Raw genomic sequence first — 25,626 nt, forward strand, 5'->3', positions numbered from 1 at the left:
ATAATAGAAAATGGGCCCCTGTAACCACTGGCTTCCCACGTGACAAGGGCAAAGACGTTATTCTCAGCTTGGCAATCAGGCAAAATTATCACCTAGCTAATGAGAAAAATTAAAGCTCTACTTTATATATAAAAAAGTAGAGATAAAAAACAGAGCTGCAAAGACGTTGCAGGAAACATCGAGTCGAATGTCATTCAGCATCAGGGAGTTAGGTGAAAAAAAAGAAGAAAGGGAGGGAAAAAAAAAAAACGAGCACGATTTCATAATGTCTAAAAGAAAGATCTGGGTTGAATAAGTGGGTCCACCCACCTGTGTGTGAGAGGCAGCGAGAGAGAGAAAGCAGGGCTGGATGGCAGTTTTAGAGACATGAGTGTGTGGGTTAGGCTAGCTGGCCTGCTTATGCTATCTAATCACTGGGAGAGAAAGGAGAGCAGCATGCCTTGATCCACCCACCCACCCCAGACAAACAGCAGTTAGCCTGCTAAGTACTATATGTGGTCGCCTGTGGCTCTGGGCCCGAACATGGGGGAACAGAGATAAAATGTGACAGAGTCTACAGGTAACAGATATTCTGCACAATTATGTCTCATTCTGTGCCGGGGAGAAAGAGAGATGTGTCAATCTGGAAGCTACTACGGGTCACGACTGCATGCGAGAGAGTGTGTGTGAGTGCGAGGCACGTTTGGTGAACACAATCCAGCAGGTTTCAGGTAGAAATAAAACTAATGAGAGTTAATATACTGATTTTCAAAAGCAAATTAGACAAATTTGTTTTAACCTAAGGCTAGCCACTGAAAACAAGTAATGGAATCACTCATGAAACCAGCATATACACAAAAACATTCACGTATGTTAAAATGTTCTTTGTCTTTAATTATGAGCAGCCTTGTTAGCATGATTTGTGTTGCCGCTGTGTTCTTCTCTTTCGGGTCACATACAGATTAGTTACCTGTGTGATACCTGAGTGGGTGGGATGAGATTGGTCCAAAAATAGCTGACCTATGCATCACATTCGTGTATTTGCGAGTGTGCATGCGGTTGAATGCGGTCCGACGCCTCGTGCATGTGTGTGTGTGTGCGTATGTATGTGTGTGTCATGACAGGCATCTGTCTCCCCTGCCCTGCAGCCTGACTGGTTTTAATTAGGAGGTGCCATAGTGCCCGAGGGCTCTCCTGCTGACACACACACACACACGCACACACACATGCGAGCACACACGCAAACACACATACACACACACTCGCACACACACTACCCGAGGGCAGACAGAGGCTGTCCCGCCAAGGCTGGCCTCCTTCTCGTTATCACCATAAGGAGTTGTCCTCATTCACCCCACGACCCTCCCAACACGCACACACAAAAATATTCACACCAAGCAAATCAAATGAGCACTGAAAAGCATTCAGATGCAGCAGCGTAGAGGTGGAAGTTGGAGGTTTGACTCCTTGTACATTTTGTTTGCGTTTACGGGTCCAGAATACATTTCCATATTTTAAAATAAAAGTGGCCTTCAACATAAAGAATAATCATATTTGTCTTCAACAAACACCAGTACAGACATTCAAGTTATCCTCACACACACAGCAGTGAGTTCATTGCGGCCACCTGTGAAACACTGTAACTCTGTCTCCGTCAGTGTTCGCAGTTCTAAATATGCAGCTTGTGTACTTTGCCTCCCTTCTGGCAAAGCGTCCAATACTGATTAGGATGTTTGAAAATAAGACAAAACAGGAGAAAGTAGAAAGCACAAACAGACGGATCAGCAGAAAGTAAACGCCCTCACCTCACTCACCCGAATGGCATGCTCCAAGGTGAGTCCTAATGACCTTAGTGCAATGACAGATAGGTGTGTGTCTCTGTGAGCATTTGTCTGTGATTGAGCGAGGCAGCGACCGCACAGTAGGTTTGCACACATGCCTGCATATTGCATCTTTGTGTGTGTATGTGTGTGTGTGAGAGTCTGTCCTTGGAGACAGGGGGTGTAGACCTGGGAGGCTGCTGCGATGCTATATCTCTAGGCTGTGGGGGGATGATTGCCTCCCTTTCCTGCTTCTCTCCCACACTAGGCCACACCTGGTGTCCAAGGCACCGGGGTAAAGGGCATAAGTCAGCCTGGTTGTCTTTGTCTGTCACTGTATTAATCCAGGGAAGGTCTGTTAAACACTTCCCTGAACTCCTTTTCCATGTTATTTTGCCTGGTTTCTATTGCCACATACTTCTAAACCTTGTGTGTACAGTTAGTCAGCGCTAGTTCACAGCAATTTGGGATTAAAGCTGCCAGTATGCTTTATCGTAAGTGTTTGTGGGATGGTCGAACTTCTTTCCAACATCAGAATTAAGAGGGCTGTGGTCAAGTTTGAACTGTAGGTCTCCTTTTTTCAGTGTTGACACTACTACTTCTGCCACTTTAAATGTGTCCAAATGAGTGGAACAATATGGATGCCTTCCAGGAGAGACTGTGTGGGCCCTTATCCCAACAAGTCCTCTGGATTAAACCTCAAAATACAATATTTGTCCTTTTGAAGGTTTGGTTTAGGCCATTGACTGTATATAGAGATGGACAATGAAACTCCATTGCCTCCCACAATCCCAACTCGTCAAAGATGCTTTGAGACGGTAGGTTAGGCCCTCGACCGACCCAAAGCATCAGTATTTGGGTTGACGTTATAATCACACATTCACTGTTAGTTTGAGCTGTTGCTTGTGTTTGAGTCAATTGTTTTATTGAGGCATCCATCCACCTCGACATCCTACAAATGCTGACTTTGCTTACATGGACAACTGACCTGACTTCCTCCTTTGCTCCTGATGGACGAGAGTCTAATTACTAACTACTATGGCCGCTAGAGGGCTTAGTCACTGGAACGTAAACATACTGTACGTAGTTTTAGGACACTTCCTGAAAAATCTGATCCTGTTGATATTTTTCGGAAGACAGTCTTGATCATCCCCATATTTACAACAATCTCCGCTCTTGGCCTGCTTTTCATTGCTCATTCGAGTGTTGCTGTTTGCGACAACATTAATCAGTCCAATGTGGTCAGAAGACACATCATACAACTATTGTTTGCTTTGTTTTTGTAGTACAGTACAGAGTAAAGGTCTGTTTTTTGTCAGAATAAACGGTGGCAGATCACAAGAAAATGAATGATTTTGAATTGGGGGTTCTGGTTTTGTGTGTGCGATAAGGTTGTAGAGTTTCATGGCCATCATGTAATAAAGCTTTCTAGAGTGAGTAGTAAAGGGGAACCTCTTTTTTTAATCGAAGATTTTCTTTTATGACTGATTATATTAACATCATTAAGTGATCAGAATCCAGGGGCTAGTAGCTCTTAACCTTCGAGCTCCTTAATTCATCATAGTGACAAGCCTTTAAGTGAGTGTGTCCTTTTGTTGTATCTGTTTTAGATTTAAGATATTTTTTCTCTCAGAAGTCTGTTTGCTGTGTTTGTGATACTGTACAGTAAGCCGAGTTGAGTACAGCATCAAAGCCTTCATGAGATCAACTTTATGTAATGATCTTCACACCCCATCCCCCCTCCAAAGTGCCAATCTGGTGCCCTGCTACGTGCATCTTGCAGGGCGCAGCAGGTGGCAGTAAACAGGTACGTTGAGACGCCAGACAGACAAAACAGGCAGAACAGATGACTCTTACTCAGCCCCTCGAATCCATCCTAGCACTCAGAGACTAACCACTTCATGGTGTAGCCTCCCGAAGGACGGAGGGGATCAATATTTTGCCTGATCATTACACTACAGAAATATAAAACACTGGACATAATTTTTCATGCTCTTTAGGCAATCCTATCATTGATTTCATGCTTGTATTACAATATAGAAAACTTTTCCAAGCATAATCACACTGTAAATCTGCCTTTTAGCCATGTTATACTGCAACCAGGCTCGTAAAAATGAGCTGCAGAGCAAATGAGTGCAGTTCCAACCCTTATTTTGCACCATTAGACCACTGGTTCGTGTCAATCACGACCTGTGACAATTGCAGTACAACTGCCTGCAGTTTCAGAACAAAGCAGTCCACACAGGTACCACTTACAGTGTGTTGCTATGACGGCAGTGGCGTGTTTAGAATAGATAGCCGATCTTATATGCTGGCAAATGTTGTTTTTCTGGCCGTCTGGCTGGCCTGCTTGCAGTTAGTGGCTAACCCTGTTTATATATACTAGATGCCAATGTGAGCTGGCCTCAGCACTCACCCCGCACAAAACAGTGTAAACCACCGGGGCATGGGCTGCGGTTTGCTTTGGTCCGTGTTTTCCCCAGGGGGAAGTGGGCAAAGCAGTCTGATGTACACTCTGATGTCTACTTGTTTGTGGAGGCACTCGACACAATTTGACTGCTTTCACAGTCTGATTGTCGGTTATGATTTATGCATGTTTGGAGATCTTTTAGTAGATTTGAAGGTCCAGTAACCACTAAGATAACAATGTCTCACTGCATTTTCTACCTTCATGAAAGTGTTAGGATTCTTTCTTAAGTGTTTGTGTGATTACTAGACCAACTGTTTGGGGAAAAAAGCAGTCCTCTTTGAGTGCACAATATATCAATCAGGCGGGAAAGTCTTCCTGTTGTCAGCGAAAAAATTAAGTATTACAAAGGGCGTGGTTTAATGATGTCATACAGGAAAGCCCAATGGTTGTTTCAGATCCTGTGAATGTGCTATGTCATAACACTTGGCCTGTCTGTGAAAGCAAAGGAAAGGAAACACTTTTTTCTACCTTTGTCTTTCCCTTTTTCTGTTTCTCACTGTCATAAAGAAACAATCTGAGGAAGCAGTATTGGAAGTCAATACAAAATTGCTTATTTCTACAGTTTTCTACATGAACTTCCTCCTCCCCACCACAAAATGAGGTGGTGGCGTGCTCATCAACAGTTATCTTGCTTTGGCGCTCTCTGACTCAAATCATGATTCTAACGTTGGTTTTCTGCTCTCCTCAGCCTGGTGTCTGAAACCTCGCGTTTCGACTCAAAGGAACGTCTGCACAAAGTTGCTTGTGGTGCTTTTCAGCGTTTGTGGTTGAATTGTGTCTCAGAAGTTCTTGGCTTTTAAGTAATATTTCCGTTAAAATTGACACCATTGGCTGAATCAGACAGTTTAAAGGATGTCAGTATTTTCCAGTAATTAGTCTCTTGTGACTATTTATGGGACCCTATATTAGTTTCATTATTGATAAGACAGAGTAAAAGGACTCCATTTTAAACAGGTGTAATACTGAAACTAACCGCTTTAATTTGCAGTTGTGTTTCTGCTTCTGCGTTTCTTCTTTTAGTCCTGTACATCCCAGCTTGAGACTAACCAACAGAGGTGCACAAAATAGTTTTCCAACTTTTCTCTCTCTTTCTCCTTTCCTTTTTTTACCCTCCCTCAGTCTCCCCAAACAACCCCTTCGAGTTTCTTTGCCCCGGTCCCTTTATACCAAAATCCACTCTAACACAACTAAAAATTCATTTTGTCTGACCTAAATCAGAGGGTGTCTGCGCCATGGGCTTATTACACAGTGCGCTTAAACTTGTGTTGTGGAGGAGGATGGGGTATTATTATCTTCCAGCTACCCACCCTGCTATAAAAACTAGTGGTGCGACATCTCCACAGCGCAGTGCTGCTGCCCTCCCTCCCTTCCTCTCACTCTCTCGCTCGTCCTACATGAGCCACACACAACAGTGAGCCTGACTCTTAACTCCACACCAGCCACTCTGCTACACAGACAGACCCAAGAATCACACTCTGCTCTCCTCTGTTGCGCTGCTTTTGCTTCTCTCCATTGGATATTCCACCCTGGGTGTTTCTTTTTTTTCTCCTTTTTGTGAATGGGCATCCGTGGCCGGTGTGGGGAGCTTGTGAATGGACTGACTGCCTGGCTGACTGATTGACAGACTGGCAAAGAGAGAGGCAGCTGTGTTTCAATTAAAAAGGGCAATGCTGAGAGGTCAAGCAAGGAGCAACGGAGCCTCTTCGTAGTCTGGAAATACAAAGACACGTGAGGCGAATCCTGAAACTGAAGGTACGGTAGGTGATGGGTGCTGAAAGCTGTGGAATGCTGGGGGACGTATCAAGACATGTGTGAATTTATGTGGATGCCAGAGTTTCGAAGCATGCACATGGGTGTGTGTCTGAGCGTATGTGTCCATAATAATTCGTCACATTGATCAGAGTGTGTGCATGTGTGTGAACAAGCTTGCACTTGTGCGTTGTGTTACAGGGCGCACACGTGCATCACTTTGCGTTCCTATTTGCAGAGTGTTTATATGAGCCTACTGCTTTGGATCATAAAGGCCTGACAAGGTGCAAACAGGTCAATAAAGTCACTTAATGAGTTGTGTAATTATTCAGGCTGTAGTGTAAATATTGTGCTATAAGATTCTGGAAATAGCACGGGCGTTTATAGCATCACAGCACGTCGAACATGGTAGTTTTAGTGGACTTAAGTATGTGTTTTGTTTCCAACGGTAATTACACATTCCTATTTTAGATATTCCATATCTATACGACTTTCTCCTTACCATCCAAAATAAATACTCAGGTAATTCATAAAGTTAAAGGGGATGTTTGTGAGCGAGGACAAAATAAAAACATGTTATGGATTTGAGGCTGAGCTGTAAATTACTATTTACAACAGGCTTGTTGTCAGCTGGCTTATCTCTTACCTCACGTAGTTACAAAATGCCATGACTAGTAAAACCATTAAATTTGCTTACGAGCTGTTGTTTTTCATGCACGTATAAAGATTTGTTTGTCTGTATTGAAACCATGTGCATAAAAAAAAAAATTTAAATAGAAAAATGTCTGACAAAATCGGTGTAATTTGGAAATAAATACAGAAAATCACATATAAAAATGTAAAATAAGGATATACTTCAAGTTTAATCGTGTCACTGGTCACTTTAAAAGAGTACCTGTAGGTAAACACCTACTCGACAGGCTCAAACTGTGACAGGAAAGGTTATACAGATCGTCAAACCAATGGCATGTTTGCTTAATCACATAATGTAAATCTGAATCTCATTAGCTGCAGCCAGTTTTTAACCTACACATGCGAATGTGTAATAAAGGTTTTGGGCTTCAGTTCTTTAATATTTTTTATTTTAAATTTCAGTAAGTTACAGTAATGTTTGTAAAGCTGACATATTTTTCAGGGACCTATTTTTTGAATATCAGAAACAATACAAATAAAGACGCTAAATGCTAAAATATAAAAGTAGACATTTTATTTTATATTTTACCGGTCTCGCTTCGGTACTCACCCTTCCTCTGTTGATTTGGGGGTCTTTATTCTGGCCAAACAACGAAGTAGTGAAACATTAGGTGATGTAGAATAAGAAATAATCTGTCCTTCGTTTCAAGGAAGCTACTTCTTAATCACTGAGCCGATATTCAGCAGTGAAACCATAAACTTTTGTTTACTTTGGGGCCGAGAGAGATAATGGTGTGTAGCTGTGAGCCCCCCTGAAGGCTTGAGAGATGACACTTAGTGCACACAGGCTCTTTATGGTGCAGAGCGAGTTGATGTTGGCCTCCTGATCTCTTGAGACCAAATCCAGTGTTTACTTCAAATTATCCCATTTTATAATTCTTCTAATACATAGGAATTAAGTATTAATTAAAGGCATAAATTGTTGATTATTTGCTGGAATGACTGTAGTGAACAATGAAATATAATTAATTGGTCCATCTGTTGAAACTTTTTAATTAGAATCTCTGTTGTTTGGTGAGGTTTATGCTGCTAGATTTTAGGAAATGTGTAGAACCCGCAGGCCGATTTTCTGCTTAAATGTAATATTAAATAAATCAGTCTATACTTACATTAATAATGTGTAAAGCAGCAGAATAATCTTCTTAAAGCCAACTTGTTTTGTAACAGTAATGTACACCGAACTCCACATAAACAAGCGACTTTTCAACTTTTAAGCAAAACTTGTGCTGCTTAAATGCTCAAATTTGACCCCAAAATTTCATCATTATTGTAAAGACGAATACCCGTGTTTTGTAACTGGCATTATATACAGGTCACCTGGTCAAACTGACAGCAATTAAGACACAATTTAAAAACTCTCCCCTGTGCGGCCTATAGGCTCCAGACAATTGTCATTTAAAACACGGCCCAAGGAAGTGTGTCCTCGAGGAACAGGTGCACTGCTTTTTTACCGGTGATAATGGACTACCTTACACAGTAGGTCAAATGAATGTCTCCTCCTAATAAGGGGGTGACTTTTGGCTGTCAATACTATAAATTATTGGCTGTGCAATTGTCCGTCTGTGACAGTTGTTTAGCAGGTGTTTGCTATGGGCAGTTGGTGACAGGGGTAAACTTTGGCTGCTGGTGATTTAGCATGTGGGTCAGGTGGATGCACCGGCCTGACAGGGATAAACTAGGCTTTGGGTGTTGTAGCTTACAGGCCAAATGAGTGTCTGCCCGTGACAAGGGTTGAGATGGACATTAGCTGCTGATTTGTGGCCTGAGCGGTCAGGGCTGGGGACAAGTTAGCCGCTCTACTCTGGGCATAATGATGATACAGCTGCAATAGGGAAAGAGGGAGGAGGAGGAGGAGGAGGAGGAGGAGAGGAGGAAGAGGAGGATGATTAGGAAGAGGAGGAGGTGGTGGTGGTGGTGGTCAGAGCCCGGAAAGCAGATGAAGTTCTTGGGAGAAAGACGACACTGAATGGAGGTGACACATAATTTGGGGTGGGAGTGCTGAGTTGAAAGTGTTAGTGACTAAGTGAGGCATGAGAGGAGACGTGGCCGGTACAGGCCGGCGGAAAGAGAGACAGACAGAAAGGCAAGTCTGTCCACTGGAGGTCAGCTTAATAAACAAGATGAGCACGATATGAATAGTTTTCAAAAATTCCTGTTAAGTAAATTAATTCAGTGTTGTGTGTGGGATAAAGAGAAATCAGAGCCACAGCCGATGATAGCAACAAAAAATGACTTTCACTAATTATTCATTCAGAAATGGTGTCACCTAATAGCAGGTTGTTTTATTCAACCATTAAAAGTTGGGTTGTCCTTCCATGACTCTGCTAGAAGAGTCAGACAGATCAAGAGCCAAATGACTTAAACAGTAATTATCAGAGGCCTTTCACAAGGCGTCCCCACCCTGGCTGCTCTGACGGGTGGAGGGGTGTGTGCGTAAAGGGTTAAGGATGTTTGGCTGATGTCGCTCCAGGACCTTGTGGTGGGAAAGCTGTGCCCTCCTCCCCTCCCTGTCTATGTGGCACATCCTCCTTAGATCCTCTCCACATTGTAATTAGGGGCCGGCCGCTAAGAGCTAGCGCTAGCTAGTGGCAGGCAAACAGTGGGAACCGAGGGGAGTGGTGCTCGCTGGGGCACCAGGCGAACAAACAGCAACAGCAGCACGTGTCCCATAGTTCCAGGAGTGGGTGGGATGGGTCGAGAGCAAACGAATGACAGTGGGTTCGTCGAGCCCTCCCAGTCAGACTCTTTTTCTCTCCCTCTTATCCACTCGCTGTTGTTCCAAGCTCCGCACTATTGTTTGCCTTGGCAGGCTGTTACAGGGAGGGGCCCCTCCGCTGGTGTTTGTGCAACCTGTTAGGGAACTTTTAGGGCCATCTGATCTCTCCCTCGCTCACTCACTGGAGATTCTCTCACCTTTTACCCAGGCTATTACTTTTATGGACGTTGGACATGATAAAGGAACGATTAATCTAAATAACAGAATCAGCAAAAGAAGTTTTAATGCGGTGTGTGTTACCAGAGCTTACTGCACTGTTCATTATTTTTTAAATTTTGAATTTCATCAGCTGGCCCGGCCTCTGCAAGTTTCTCCCACAGTCTTTTGTTCCAGTTTTCCCATCGAGTTAGTTCTCTGTAGTAGGCCTGTGGGTGTATATCCTATACCACCACCTCCTCTATAGACATTTTAATTATGTCCACACTCTATCAATGGCATGAACATCGCAACAGTAACCTAGCAACAAGATCGACAAGAATAAAGTACATGTATGATTGGTTTCCAAGTTGTATACTGTACCCGCAGGTGAGCTCAGGGATTTTCTGAAACTGTTTTTTTTATTTTTTTTCCTCCCATGGTGAGATCGGCTTTGGCACAAAAGAGAAAGCAGGACTCTCATGAGTGTGTGTGCGTGTGTGTGTGTGTGTGTGTGTGTGTGTGTGCCTGTGTGGCTTCAGCCCTGGCCCATTTAGAGCCAGTCAACAATGCAGCTGCGGTAAGCGGCCCGCTTCAAAGTATTTATCTACACATGCCTCCGGTGACCACCAAGTGTGGACGGCTAAGTTTAAGCTCTATTCATAGATGTGAATGAATGAGCAAGATGCCAGAGGAGGTTGTTTTTTTTATCACCGTAACTGTAAACAACAGCAGTGAATCAACAGGTAGGAACTCAGGCAGCTGTGGAATGAAGGTTTTAAGAAAATTGAATGGAGATTTAACTCCGTGCATCGAGGCAATATCTGCCAAATCAAGCTTTTAGTCACTGCACTGTACATCAAGTGAGTGCGCAGAGGACAGGCTGCAAAGCAAGCATTTTGACAGGATACAGTATCTAGAGTGCAATCTGACCTCTTTTGTCGTTCTCTATATTTCTCACCACATCCCAATCACACACTTTATTGTTCAAATAAGGGTGTCAGCTTGCTTCGTCGTGCTCATATCTGGCAGAGACAGGCGACGAGGATGGACATCACGCACATTTCCCCACAGAAACTCTTGCGCACTCATCATCAAACCTCATTGCATGTTTAAGTGTCAAACAGGAAAAGAGTAACGTTGAATATCTTATCAAGATGATGGGCTTCCCTAACTTGCTCAGTTGCAACACGTTTCCTACAAGAAATCGTAATAGCACAGTCGAGAATAAATATTACCCGATGAGATGTTTGCTCAAAATGAGACATGCTGTATTTACCACTTGTTGCCTTTGCTGCACAGATGGCACACAAACAAGCATTGCCTACAGTATATTTTAATAAAATGAGACTGTCACTCATTGTATTCACAGTAACGAGAGTCTATTCAAATATCAAATGCTTTTTGAAAAATCGGATGCTCCTTCGCATCAGATACACTCTATTTTCAAACTGAGGTGCAGGTGTGAGTTTAGCTGTGAACCGCTAACTTTGCACTCTTTAAATCAGTGTTTTAGATCCTCTTTCCTTATCTACTTTAACATGCCCTTATCACCTTCCTGTTGGCACGTCCTCCGCAGGAGAGGTCCCTGCTGCAAAATCAAGTGCTGCTTCATCTCAGTGATAACTAAAATGTTTAAGATGCTGACATTTGTTGGCAAAAAGAACAAGGTACTAACAACGTAGATCTAAGAGAATATTAGCTCATTTATTTGTGTCATTTTGACACAATGTAATGCCAACAGGTAATCAAAGAGAACATCTTCTAATTAATCACTATATTGATAGTCCCCAGGAATTTGTACTTTTCTCAAAGAATCTTTGATCCGCGTGGAACAAAAGAAAATTCTGTCAGCTGCAAATTCAGACATATTTTTTACTTTTCTTATCCAAACTGAGATGGTACCCTTGTGTCATATCTCCTTGTTAATTAGTTTGTTATTTTAATTAGTTTGTCCCGTATTTATACAGGAACTCTCATCGAAATCAAAATCCCTTTTGCAAGAAAGACCTGAGAATAAATTGTACAAAATGAACACCAATAATTAAAAGTTTAATTATCGAGTATTATCTAAATTGTTATTTTTCATTATTTTATTTTCTTGTATAATAATGCTGCCATTTTTTTTGTATTGTACAAAATTAGCAAGGAGATAGGACACTCTCATCTTTATTTGTATTCTGAAATATTAGGAGTTGCAACTGAAATGTGTTAAAACGTTTTATATCGTGTGGCAGACTGAATATTCTTGAAGGATTTTTAAAATACCCTCAACAATGTTTTATATGTTAAAGTTCCTTACCAGGGGTTTATCTTTCAGAACAACGGATACTTAGCTCTCTGACTCGAACATAATGACATTACTTGAAGGCACAACACAAGAGACAAGAGTAAAAATAAAATTTGCAAATTTGCAATCCACAGAATAATGCCTTTTTTCAGTTTGAACTTCTTGTTTGAGTGTCACTAAACAGCTTGTTGTTACTGCCTTCTTTTTAGATATTCAGCAGAGACAGAGAAGAGAATGGTTCATCACAGAGAAGAGGATCTGATCGGGATCCCCTTCCCAAATCACAGCAGCGATGTCCTCTGCAGTCTCAACGAGCAGCGCCGTGATGGGCTGCTCTGCGATGTCATTCTCATCGTCCGTGACCAGGAATACCGAACCCATCGCTCCGTTCTGGCCGCCTGTAGCCAGTACTTCAAAAAGCTCTTCACAGTTGCCACCACTGATGGCGGGGACCACCATCACGCAGCGGCCATTTATGAAATTGACTTTGTGGCTCCGGAGTCTCTCACAGCCATCCTGGAGTTTGCTTACACTTCAACTCTGACAGTGACGGCGTCCAACGTCAAAGAGATCCTGAATGCAGCTCAGATGCTGGAGATTCCCTGCATCATCAATGTTTGCCTGGAGATCATGGACAGCGGGGGTGGAGGCGGCGGAGGAGGAGGGAGAGCGGAGGAGGGAGAAGAGGACGAAGAGGAAGAGGAGGATGCAGAGGAAGACGAGGAGGAGGAAGAAGAGGAGGAGGACGAAGAGGAGGATGTTAGGTCGAGGAAGGACGAGCAAGAGGAGGACGAGGACAATGTGAGCGAAAGGTCGCTGCAGTCGTCGGAGAGCAGGGGGGTGCAGACGCCGCCGGGGACAGAGGACTCGCCGCCTCCCAGCACCTCCACGTACCACCAGCAGTTTGACCTGTCATCCCAGTCGCAGTCGCCAGACACCATGAGAGGAAAACAGGTAGAGTTCTGTTACTATTCCTGTATTTTCAAAGCCAAAAATAAGACTTTAAATGTCTACTCCCAAGCTCAAAAGAATGATAACATTGTCTTGTGTTGCAGGAGAGTATGGAGAGTCGGGCTTTGAAGGATTTCTCAATCGAGTCTCTCCTCCAGGAGGGGCTGTACCCTCGTATGTCATCACTGGACAGGAGGGCCAACTTCTCCCCTCTCCTCCCAGGCTTCTACCCCTCCATGTGGGCTGCTGAGTTCCCGGCCTTCCCCAAGCAGCTCCTAGACCCAAACCACCACCAGCATCCCCACACAGGAGCCTCACCACAAACCAGGCTCCCCCATGCCTTCCCCACCTCCGCACCACTTGAGGCCTCCAGGCCACTCGATCTAGCTGTGAAAAGAGAGATCATAAAGGAGGAGATGAAGGAGGAGGTCCCGCTCAGTCTGCTCCAGGGCAACTTCCTGAAAGATTTTGTCAGCTCAGGCCTGGGCAGCACTATGAATTCCGGGTCAGGGCCATCAGAAAGTCACACACTGGGTCAGATAAAGGATGAAGGCGACTTCCGATCGTACCTGAGCTTCCTGAGCTCCGCATCCCACCTGGGGGCGCTGTTCCCTCCCTGGCAGCTGGAGGAGGAGAGGAAGATGAAGCCCAAAGCTTCGCAACAGTGTCCAATCTGCAACAAGGTCATCCAAGGAGCAGGGAAGCTGCCACGACACATGAGGACGCATACGGGAGAGAAACCGTATATGTGCACTATCTGTGAAGTGCGATTCACCAGGTATGTAAAGCAGAACTTCGATTTGATGTTGCCATATAGGTGTTGTTCCTACAATATTACAATTGGTGCTCCAGGACCATCATTGTAACTGACCAAACATGTTTTTGTAATGTCATAGTTTCGTGACTCTGTAAAAAGGCCGGTTAACCTTCCTAGCACGTAGTTAACTTGAGAAAGGGTCAATTTTAACCAAAACCATGAACATTTCCGAAACCTAACCAAGTAGTTTCGTTGTCCAAACCAAACCAAACTCCGACAGAGAACTGAAAAAAACAATGAAGTCTAAAAATCATAAATGATAACAATATAACAATATGTTCCAAACAGGACATAAATCCCGATCCGCTAGGCGAAAGTCCTGTCCTATTCAACCACCACAACCTGCTCCTTATGCAGACTTTGTCACATTTGGATCAGTTGCAATGCTGCCCTGGAGCAACCTTAATAAATGATGTTAAAGGAACAACACCAACACGGTGATATCAGATAAATGTTGTCACATCGTCATTACTTCAGGGTAGAAGTTTCATATTCACATGCCATACACAGATCATCTTGAGACCTTCATGTTCCTTTGCGCTTTGACTACAAAGCACCTGGTTATGTAAAACTGCTGGGTTAGTGGAAAAGTACCCCATGCTCTTTTGACTGAGGTTAATCTGTTTGCACCTATCTGAATATCAAAGAGCTTGAAGTGGAAAGCCCCCTCCGCTGGTTTCTTTGCATTAGTGATATCTTCCTCACCTACATCCTCCTGCTTTGGCATATTTTCCACCTGCATTTTAGAGCAAACCTTTAATGTTGTCAGTGAAGACAAATCATTTTTACTGGCTTTTAAACGTTTACTAGACCAGATGTAAAAGGCAAAAGAATTGCAGTGTAGTAATTCATGGTTAAACCTTTCAGCCCACGACATACTGTCTGAAAACATGTGGTTTTGTTCTTTTCTCAGACAAGACAAACTCAAGATCCACATGAGGAAGCACACAGGTGAGCGCCCCTACATCTGCCTCCACTGCAACTCCAAGTTTGTCCACAACTATGACCTGAAGAACCACCTGCGTATCCACACGGGCGTCCGTCCATACCAGTGCGAGCACTGCTACAAAAGTTTCACACGGTCCGACCACCTACATCGACACATCAAGAGGCAGAGCTGCCGCATCTCCCGCCCTCGGCGAGGAAGAAAACCAGCTGCTTGGCGGTCCACACCCACCAGCAACTTCCTGTGCCCCCCCACTGCTGCCACCAACCGGTTTGAGGAGAACGGGTTAAGCTCCGCATACCAGGGAGTCAAGAATCACGGACTTGGGGAGATGCTCGGCCTCGGCAACAGAGGTCTGGGATTTAAGAGCGGGGACGGTGCGGGCAGGGAGAGCAGGGAGGAACGGCGAGCAGAGGGGAAGCACGTCGCAGAGGAGGAGAAGGCAGCAGCAGGGAGGCAGAGGGGAGTGTTTGCCTTTGCCCTCGCTGGAGAAGAAGTACTTACCCACTCTCCATTTTATGCTTCGACCTCTGACCCCTGGACCATGAGACTGGAGCGTGCTCCACCCATCTCTGAGCCAGCCAAATGAACTGTGGTCGTCAGAAAAAAAAAAGACAAGAAAGGAAGGCTCTTCAAACTCTGTGTCTGTTCTGCTCCTGGAAAGCTAAAGCACCTTTTTAAAAAGTGAAAGAGTGAGACCGATGAACCTTTTGAAGCCTGCTGATGTGGCTGTATAAAACAAACTTTTTTTTTTTTTTTGAAAACACAGTCTAACTAAATAATTTCACAGATGTCATGTTGAATAATTGTTTCAGCCCTGTGAATGTTTACAAATACTTTGATAGCATTTAAGAAGAGGCAAACAGTTTGACACTGCTAATGAGGAAAACATATCGGAATGCTGTTATATATATTATTTGCATTATTTATCTACAAGGTTGTCTAAAAGGCTATTACTTAAAAAACTACATAACTCTACAGTATCCTCTAAAACAAGATGAGGTAAGGCTTATATACTGGAAAGTATTCATATGCAAGAAAATATAAATGGACACCCAGAGCAGGTCCTATTCAAATCGTTATGTTGAATTAGTGACTATGATGAATGTAAAAGTAATGATTACATGTACAAAAACAATCAAACTTTTTTTGTAGAAAAAGGTTATTATAGATAACATAGGTAGACCGAAATAATTTAAATAAAATTTAAATAAATAAGCCTTCATCCAAACAAATCACAGTGCTTTTTATTTTAGACTATTGTGTTTAAGTGTTAAAAAAGGACCAGTGCTTTCAAAAAAACAAACCAAAAGCCATTTAAAATGGTTTATTACAGCAGGGCCATTGTCTGGCACATGTCCTGCAAGTACGTTTGATTCAAACATGGTTATTTAATGATATTACGAAACAAAGGGAACCCACTTGAAGTCTATTAAATCAGGATGTTTGATAATGTGTTATTATCCTTCCACTGCCTTGTTCTCATTTTAGCTCCTTGTCTGCACTATTGTACATAAACAAAAACTTTTTGGCCATGGTGGTGTTAATTACGGTCCCGTTGCTGATGATGTAAAATAATAAATATATATATTGCTCTTAAAAGACTTTGAGGCATCCATCCAAAGATGTGTACTTTGATATTTCACACACTTGAATAAGACTTTGTTTTAATGTTTATGAGTATGTGTCTTAAGAGGATGTATATTTCTGACTAATCAACTGCCGCTTCAGCTATACAGTATGCTTGTGTTTTTTTCTGCTGCAGCGAACCAAGAGGGTTTCAGTCCCTTTTTTCATATGATGTTCATCTCTGATTTGTGTATAAAGAAGTTAAAAAATGATTTGAATTGAAATGGGAAAGTATTTTCTTGCTATTTATGCGTATTTAAATGAATGAGCCTTGGCTATATTTTGCAAATCTGTTTTATAAAGACACTAAATGTTGAACTTTGCACTTGTTTGGGAGTATTATTTTCATAAAATCATCAAGTTGCGTGTGTGTGCGTGCGTGTGTGTGTGCATGCTTGCTTTTGCACTTATCTCTTTTTATCTTCTTCATATCTCTGTGAGGACCAACTTGAGAGTAAGACCTTGATAGTGGCGATATTTTTGGAAAGTGTGGACATTTTGGCCGCGCTACCCTTCCTTAAGCCGTCAAGGTGAAGACTTGGTTTTAAGGTTAAGGTTAGGGTTACGGTTGGGGTTGGGGTTAGGTAAGTGCTTGTGATGGTTATGGTTAGGAGCAAAAGAATACATTGTCATTGAGGATGAAACTGTTTGCACATGAAGTTTAGACGTGCTACACGGAGCTTTTAACTGGTTATGAAACGGTCTTAATTTAATAGTGATGCCTCTGTATGACCTAGATGAGAAAACAAGACCATCAGCTCTTTCTGAATAGTTATTATAGTTATTCTTAATGCCTGTCACCGGGTTTGATTCTAACTCTTCCAGGTTGGATAAGTCATAAATTAAACAGGGCACTTCGGCACTAAAACAAAGCTTACTGTAAACTATACCATATCTTATTTGGGGTCAATAACCCAATAACATAATAAAAGTAACGCCAACACAAGGTCAAAACGACCAATTTTCTTTGTATTAATTGGTGACTAAATGGTTTTCTCCCAATTGGTACTGGGTGAAGTTAACCCAGAACTGAGTCAGTGCTTTATTGAACCAAAATGGGTCAATTTTTATGGACGTGATTTTCACGTCATTATTTCATTATTTTTCATAAATGTCTGGAATTAAAACTATGCATCTTCTGCAAAGTGATTCCGTTGTGAATTAACTGGTAAGAAATAGTATTTTCTGTATTTTCTTGAGACATAGTTGGTCATAGGTCACATCAATCTGAGCGTCATTAAAATGAATTTATTTATTTAATGTTTATTTTTATAGGGACAAGCACATAGCGTAGAACAGTAGCACATACCACAGCATTTTTACAAGCTAGTTTGCAAATGGGTGTTTAAAATCAACAAAACTCACAAGAAAATAACAAACCAGCACAAAACAGACACAATTACACAATATAATTACAACAAGCACCAGATTCATTCATGACTACATGACTGATCCCTCTTTCCAAAGTAAGTTTAAAATGAAAAAATCCATTTTGATCTGTGGGTCAGAAGTTCCACATATTAATCCCCTGGTTATATTGCCGTATATGGATGAGTTTAATATTAGAAAATGAGGTTAAATTAACATATTGAGAATATTAAGAACATGGCAGTAACAGAGTCTTATTGTCTTCCAGTTTTAATTTTTAATTCGATGATTATTTATCATTTGAAGAGGTTTAAATGTCTATTTTACCATAATAGAAGGAATAAAATTAGCTGCATACAGTAAATCAAGAGTAGGTTTGTTAAAGTGGGTACTCCTCACTATACTTCCTGTCTGAAATGAACCTGTATATTGTTCACATACGCGCGCGCACACACACACACGCACAGGCATGACAAGGGGAGCCAGCTCCTTAGCTGGAGGCTAATATCTAGGTGGCATTTACTGTGATGTTAGGTCCCCGCTGAGGTAAATTACACATTTGCATCATAAAAATACACATTTGTCATCAATAACTAATTAATGAGAATGTAGAAAGACTGCAGAGGACAGACAGGAAGATAACAGGAAGTTGTGATGGGTGGGACAACTCTGATAAATGTGTCAGAGAATCAAATAAAATACAACCAATAATAATCAAAAATGAATCTTAAAAGCAAATGTGCATATTGGAGTATTCCAGCAATATATCTGAACTATGTATGTCGGATTTCAGTGACAAAATGGTCTAAAGAAGACTAATACAATTAAGTTATTCACAATAAAGCTGAAGGATAGAAGACTTAGTGTAAAATATGCTCATCAAATCATGCATCACATACATAATACTCTTTAAATGTGTTTTACAGAGGTGGATTAATGGATCAATAAATAATTCAACTAAACTGATAATCATGCTTCTGAGACTCGTTCAGTCCTGTCTGATTTTACTGACCCTGTGATTATAATGTTTTATTTAAATCACATTTTTATAGTCAGATCATTCAGTGGTGCAGGTGTGTTATTAACTGAGAGTTTGTCTTTCAATTGCACCACAAATCAAGTTGAAAAAGCTTTTGTCCTCTCAGCATTTGGTTACAACACTCAACTTGTTTCTCACAAAAGCCTTTTCATGACTTTAAAAGTGCTAATTTCATTGGCTGTGCTTCAGTACTCGTCTGTATCTCTGCACTGACCTCTAGTGGAAAATAAATGGTACTGGAATGAATCCTGCCTATGTTTCCTAATATTAAAATAACTTCCAAGATTATATATTTGTCTGGCATTGAATAACTTAAAAGAATGAATAAGACTGATGTTTACCCAAATACATGTGAGAATGCAAGAGTGGACAAATAAAAACAACTGTTCATGACTCTTTAACTGTTTTAAATGACTTTCCCCCCCAGTGGCTCATTAAAGGAACAAAATCTCATTGGCTGTTTGAGACGTCTCTTCCATCTTGTTACGGCTCTATCCCTCTGGAGGGCGCTAAAGATTTAAATTTGACTCCTGCAGAATGGCAAGTCAAACATTAATTTGATTTTGGACCCTCAAAGTACAATACAGTGGAAGTTTATTCAAAGATGTAGAAAAATGTTTAAAAAGTGTCAAAAAAATATGACTTTCAGCTTCGTTCTGTCCTTTTTTTTTTAAATATTCTGGTAAAGTAATAGAAAGAAGAAGGAGACATAAAAGAAAGAGAGTGAGGTCAAAGCTTTTTCAGGACACACTTTCACCACAAACCACATCCTTTCATGTGGGGTAGAGACGGTCTGCAGCAGCCGCTTCCTGATGGTTTCATTTATTTCTTTGCACAAGGTTTATTGATGTTAAGAATGGTTGTGATAAACTGTGCACCTCCAGTAATGGACTAAGCAGTGACTCACTCAAATGTTAGGGGAAGTAGAAGCTTACATTTGAAATGAGATTAAACTCTTGCAGCAGAGTTTAATTCTGCGATAAGTTGTTAGGCTGTTTACATTTAAGTATCAGTAAACTGGGCTGAAGGCATAAGATCGGATGGAACAATTTGAAAGCGACTTTATGCAATTTGATCTGATTTAATCAAGTGACCTTTCACTTAAACGTGAACTGTAAATGCTTCAATAAACTACCTACATGAAAACAAATTCAAAAGCACTGATTTGTGGTTCAGGTGGGCATGAGATGCTCAACAGATGGTTTAGGTAAATATTTTTAGTAGTGGATACGTGTGTACATCTATTAATATTTCTAATAAGATGTGGTACAAGAGGAATGATATTTGGCGCAAATGTACTCTTACCTGTATTGAAGGTTTAGATGATGACACTGATATTGAACCTGTTTGGAGCAATTGTAGTGTGTTTTTGTTTGCTTTTGTTTTATTTTATTTTTGGCTTGGCCTTTATTGTTTTGTTTTCTTCTCGTCAAGCCAATAGGATATGCAGAATAAGAAAGAGTAATATGAAAGTATTTACTTTGTTTCAACAAAAAAAAAAAAGCTATTAATAACAGCTTGGATGCAGGTGATTTTTTCTTAATGCAGCTGTATTATCTAGGAAAATATTAGTTAGGGCTAAGTATTGGATCGGGACTCGGTATCGGCAGATACTAAATATTAAATGACTCGGATCGGGATCAGGGTAAAAAAAACCTGATCGGGACATCCCTAGTAAAAATGTCTTATCAAAAACACATGTGAACAGAAAAATATTAAGATAACAACTGAAGCAAAGTCAGGTCATACTCAGCCTTATTTGTCTAGTCTCTACACCTCACTGTGATTAAAGAAAGAATTAAAAAATGTCTCTCTATGAATTGTGTCTGGCGGTCTTAGTCATGTGTAACTGAAGTGTGAGTCAAGGACAGACAGTTAGCTTTGGAAAGGTTTACACCCTCAAGACAAAGTATAAAACGTCTGTCTGTGTGTACATGACTTCCTCAATCGCAACCCTCCTGAGGTGTGAATTCCTGACCCATTAACCTGCAGTCCTTTCTGGGTTCCTCTCTCTGTTATTACAAAGTCACCACCCTGACAATCCTCTAAGGCCCGTGTTGGTACACACAGCGGCTCGACTGTGTCTTGTTGTGTGTGTGTGTTATGCTTGCATGCACAAAGCATTTCTAATGGGACATCCTCTGAGGAAGTTGTGTGACAATGCAGCTACACAATGCAGCTACAAGTTAGACCACAGGGACTGTTGAAGGTAACACGGTCTGATGTTCTCTGTGGGGTTTCTGGGGGGGCCAACGAGGAAACACCTTCAAAACAAAGGACCTTGAAAAAGCAACAGTTTGGCCTGTGACTAGATCTAAAACACAAGCAACAATACATATGACATAATCACAAAGCGGCTCGCTGACATCCACTGCGGTTGCTCCAAATACTTCAGTGTTGATGATCTAATAATTATTATATTAAAAAAGTTATTTGTAATGAACTGTACAGTGGTTATACAGTATAAAAATAGGTCATGGATTCCCTTGGGAGTGTACACTGACTTCATTTCAAATTAGGGGTCGATCGATATGGCTTTTTCAGGGCCGATACTGATGCAGATTATTAGAAATCAAGGAGACTGAAAACCAATATTTGAGACTGAGAACTACTGAGTTCAGTGAGCGGTTGACCTGAATTAAAATACATAAACACACACCCTGGGTGCGCACCATTGCTTGCTAGTTTATGGCTAATGTATAACAAAGTAATCTGGATTTTTTTGGGAGGCGAATTAATACTCGAACGTGTAACAACAATAAACACAATGATCCTGTGGTCAAACTGGTGAATACACCATTAAACAAAAAAAAAAAAATCTATCTGATGTGATTCAGACACAAGTGTTCACAGACAAGGTAATGTTTTAAAGTTTTATTAACGTTGCGCCCACCAAATGAAACACATTGTTATTTTGACTAAAATATACTGTTCAGAAGGTTATATAAAAGGTCGGTCATAGATTTATATGATTAAATTTGTGCTCTTTCAAAGATAGTGCATTGAAGGGCTGACTAAACAGCTCTATCTATTTTTTAATATTTTTCAAAAAAAAAATAAACAACAACAAAAAGCATCAGTAATCTGCATCTGCAATCGTATTGGCTAATGACCAAATTGTTATTTTAAACATTGGTATTGGCCCAGAATTTCACAAGTGGTGCATCCATTTGACACCACACAGGAAGTATTCATAGAGGTTAGTTTTGACTGGTCAAAAACAAGCCATAACTTTGTTTTCACATATTTAATAACTATTAAAAACACTGATAGGAAAGTGAAGTAGCTTAATTGTTTAATAACTGTTGACTATGAGATTATTGTTGGAATTACATACTACTACTACATCAGCAGTTGTCTGTAAGTTTAAATGAAATACGCTCTTGCAACAGAGAGCAGTAACATGTCAAGTTCTCACAAATGAATTCTGTTTAAACTTCCTGTCTCTTGTGGCTTTTTGACTTCACAGTACCATCCTACGCTACTTTAACAGACATTACAGTTTACTTGTGCTCTGTGTAAGACCATCCCTCCCTTAACATATCGAAAACATTATGAGAGTCTCACTTCAGGAACAGCATTTTCTTTCGTTCGTCGGCACCAGACAATCACGCTGACTCTGAGACAATCCTTCTACAGTCGCCAGTGTCCGACTGAACTAAAGTGTGTGTGTGTATGTGTGGGTGTGTGTGTGTGTGTGTGTGTGTGTGTGCGCTCGTGCTCTGAGAGGGCCAGGGTCAGCAAGGCACCAGCCAGAGAGCCTCTAATGAAATATGTATACAGTTTAGGAGAATAGCTGGAAGGTTTAACTACACAAATCATTTTCACCTGTAAAGTCAAATCCCCATTAAACTCAGGACATCAACTACAATATGTAGACATCTACAAAAAAAATATCACAATGAAGTGCATGTGTCCACAAGGACTGAGTCTGCTTTTATTGTATATTAACATCTATTTTTAACAATGAAGTGATGGAGCAACAATAAGTGACCATACTGTGTGAGGTATTGTACTGTATATCAAGGCCAGCATTTTAAACCTCCTTCTGATCTACCTCTTCCTGGAAACAACACACACTCACAAACCACTGAAAGCAAACTAAAGACCTCCGAGAAACACCTGACTGTCAGTTAAGAGAGTTTATTGTGGTCTAAATACGTGTTCACAAGGCCTCTCCTTGAGTCAAAACATGCAAGCTGCACTAACATACTCTCACTTGTTTTCCAACCTATTGGCCTGCAGCTAACACTTACAATAACACAGATTTCTATTTGAAATACGTCTGCATGTAATGAGCTGAGCTAAAACATGAGCAATAACTATTTTTTTATGAACTTTTTTAATTTTTTAAGAAATAGCAGTTAGGTTCGCTTAAGAGCATTTGATAATTGTGCTGTAATGTGGACTCTTGTGGTACATAGTCAATGTGTTAGTAATGTCACAAATAACTTTACACAGCTGGGTCGATGCACTGTTGAAAAAAGCTAATCTTGAAAAAGTAATTTCCACAAATAGGCTCTCCAGATTAGTATAGTCTCGCATAGCTAGACCATTGTCTTAGGCTGTGCAAAGCCCAGGAACAAAACAAAAGAAAAGGTAGCAACTGCTAGCTTGTTTAGGCTGGTACTGTTAGAGACCAGGTTAGTCTTCGGGTAACTTGCCATTTCCACCGTGTGGGTTGCTTGCTCCGAGTTTGATGTTGTTGTTTCTTGTAAATTGGTATTTTTGAAAAGGTAGCACGCAGATGCTACTACCTGAAATATGGCAACCAATGAGTAGCTTATGCCAATAGCCTGCATTTGTTGAGTCAGACTAATATATGTATAACTCAGTGTGGTTGCCCTTCTTAGCAACTTCGACAACAACAACATGGAATAATAGCTACAGTAAGGCAGCTCACTGGTTGTTTGTATGAGGGACAAACTACTGATGTTCTGTCTTATTTACCTTTGTCAATAAAGAAGAGAAGAACCATACCGTAAGAATATATATACTTTTTATCAAGGCTAAGCAAATTTTCATAATTTTTTTCTTTAACTGGAGCTTCTATACACCTGCTTCACTGATGTACAAAAGTTAAAGCCTTAATTGTGTATGTATGTAATTCTTTTGTACACTTTGTGCCAACTTTGAGCATCAGGAGCTCTGTGCTTTGTTTCAGATCTTTGTCACATCCATGTAGCGCTTTCCTGTAAAAAGGCTTTCATCTGTCAGGAGCAACTATAGAGCTCAACTCACTGCTCAACTCAGCTGCTGTAAAATCGGCGGATGTGAGGTCACATACTGGCATGAATGCTGTGCATCCATCACCTGGCTACACAGGAGTTCGTAGTAAAGCCTAATGTGCACCTACATTTAATCATGCATGCTATAATGGTTTCCTGTACACTTACTATGCATCATGGCAATTTCCTAGAGAGCAGTTTTATTGATTTTGAACAACAGGAAGCAAGAAAGAGGCAACGAAGAGTCAGCCCTTTGATTTCAAATGAAACACATGTTTCATGCTGAGTTTAACTGCGTCCCTGTGAGACGTGAACAAAGACTGAAACATGAAAATAAAAAAGTTGCATAATATTTGTACAGCAACACCTACCGTGCTGTTACAACACCTCTGTGTCCAGTGGATGTAAATGGAAATACGGCACATTGATCCAACAGAACATCTACTTTAGATAATCTTATTATATAAAACTAATGGTGCCTGACTTGTGCAGATAAGCAACATGAACAAGTTAACGGAGGCTTCTGATGGTATATTTTAGACATAACTGCATTTAAATATGCTCTTACGGTTATGAAATGAATGAAAAATGAACAGCAGTGATGACATAACATTGATTTGTGATGCATTTAAAGCTAAGTAAACAATTTCATGTGGCTCCCACCTGCAGCGTGAGAGCTAAACTCTTTAAATATTGGTCTTGGTTGGTTTCATAAGTAGTTAATGATTCATAAGCTTTTGTTATCTATAATAAGGAACTGCTTAAAGGTTTTATTTTGGTTTATGTTTACTGGTTTTGAGCACAGTTTCTGAAGCTATTTTGTGGCGATGACACCCACAGACAACATTAGCTTTTTAGTGGGTCAAAATAACAATAGAGTTTTTCTGTGTCAGCAGAGACTGCAGAGGAGTTGAGTTGAAAGTGCAGGTGTAGGTTTACCACCTACTGCCACCAATTTAGATTACTGGCTGCTTAAATCACTGCCAAAACTATAAAAAACAGAACCCAGGTTTAAAAGAATTGCATTTTTTTTTTACATTTTGTTATTATAGTCAGTGCTTCATCTATTTCTGTATTATAAATCAGATTATCTTTGGTTTGAGCGACGCAATAAGGAAAAGGATGAGAAGAGTTGTCGGGAATAAGACCAAAGTGAAAGATCAATAAATATAATGCAAGTAAGAACTTAATATTTGAGGTTTTATATGAACACAGACTCCAGGCTCCTCTCTATGTTGACGACAATGGAATAGCCATCCATTGAGCAGTAACGGGGAATGACCAATGACTGCTGGACATCGATACAACAAGCTCTCAGTACTGTAGACCTAATGGGACTGAGAGAGAAAAGCCTTGCCTGACCTCGTGATAAATGGACTATCGCTGTAGACTCACATTAACTGTCTGGAAGGCTGATGCACTTGCACTCAACAAAAAGGAAAGAAAATGGCTCGCTACCTGGCGCAGATGCAGCGTGTAGCCTGGATTAACAATTTAAATATAAGCCAAAATATAGTCTCAACATAAGGTCAAGACAAGACAGTGTTAGATAAATACCCAGAACTGCATTTACAATATGAAGCACTCATAAGAAAAGTAGTTTTAGAAAAGTCTGACACCAAGGGACTAAACACACTTCCCCTTTTTGTACAATACATAGAAAGCTTACGCATGTCGCACTTCAGTCTTTCTGAGAACTGATCATTTCCCTATTAACTCAAGATAATAATAGGATT

At 40.9% G+C, this 25,626-nt stretch overlaps 1 protein-coding gene and 1 long non-coding RNA gene across 6 annotated transcripts in view; one reads left to right on the forward strand and one right to left on the reverse strand.

Moving 5' to 3' along the window:
- LOC311274804 overlaps positions 1–25,626 on the reverse strand; it is a 58,697-nt gene that overhangs the window by 27,396 nt on the left and 5,675 nt on the right. The window lies entirely within an intron of this gene.
- Positions 5,631–16,577, forward strand: zbtb7c (zinc finger and BTB domain containing 7C). 2 transcript variants are annotated; one of them, XM_084382789.1, is made up of 4 exons: positions 5,631–6,021; positions 12,122–12,866; positions 12,968–13,641; positions 14,594–16,577. In XM_084382789.1, exons 2-4 carry the CDS (start codon positions 12,147–12,149, stop codon positions 15,213–15,215), a joined length of 2,016 nt encoding a protein of 671 aa, XP_084238915.1. In that variant the 5' UTR covers positions 5,631–6,021; positions 12,122–12,146; the 3' UTR covers positions 15,216–16,577. The 2 variants fall into 2 exon arrangements, with proteins under 2 accessions (XP_084238915.1, XP_084238916.1); XM_084382790.1 differs by having other exon boundaries at positions 12,130–12,866.

This window comes from Pagrus pagrus (genome assembly GCF_965226575.1).
Source record: "Pagrus pagrus genome assembly, chromosome: 19".
Taxonomy (NCBI): Eukaryota; Metazoa; Chordata; class Actinopteri; order Spariformes; family Sparidae; genus Pagrus; species Pagrus pagrus.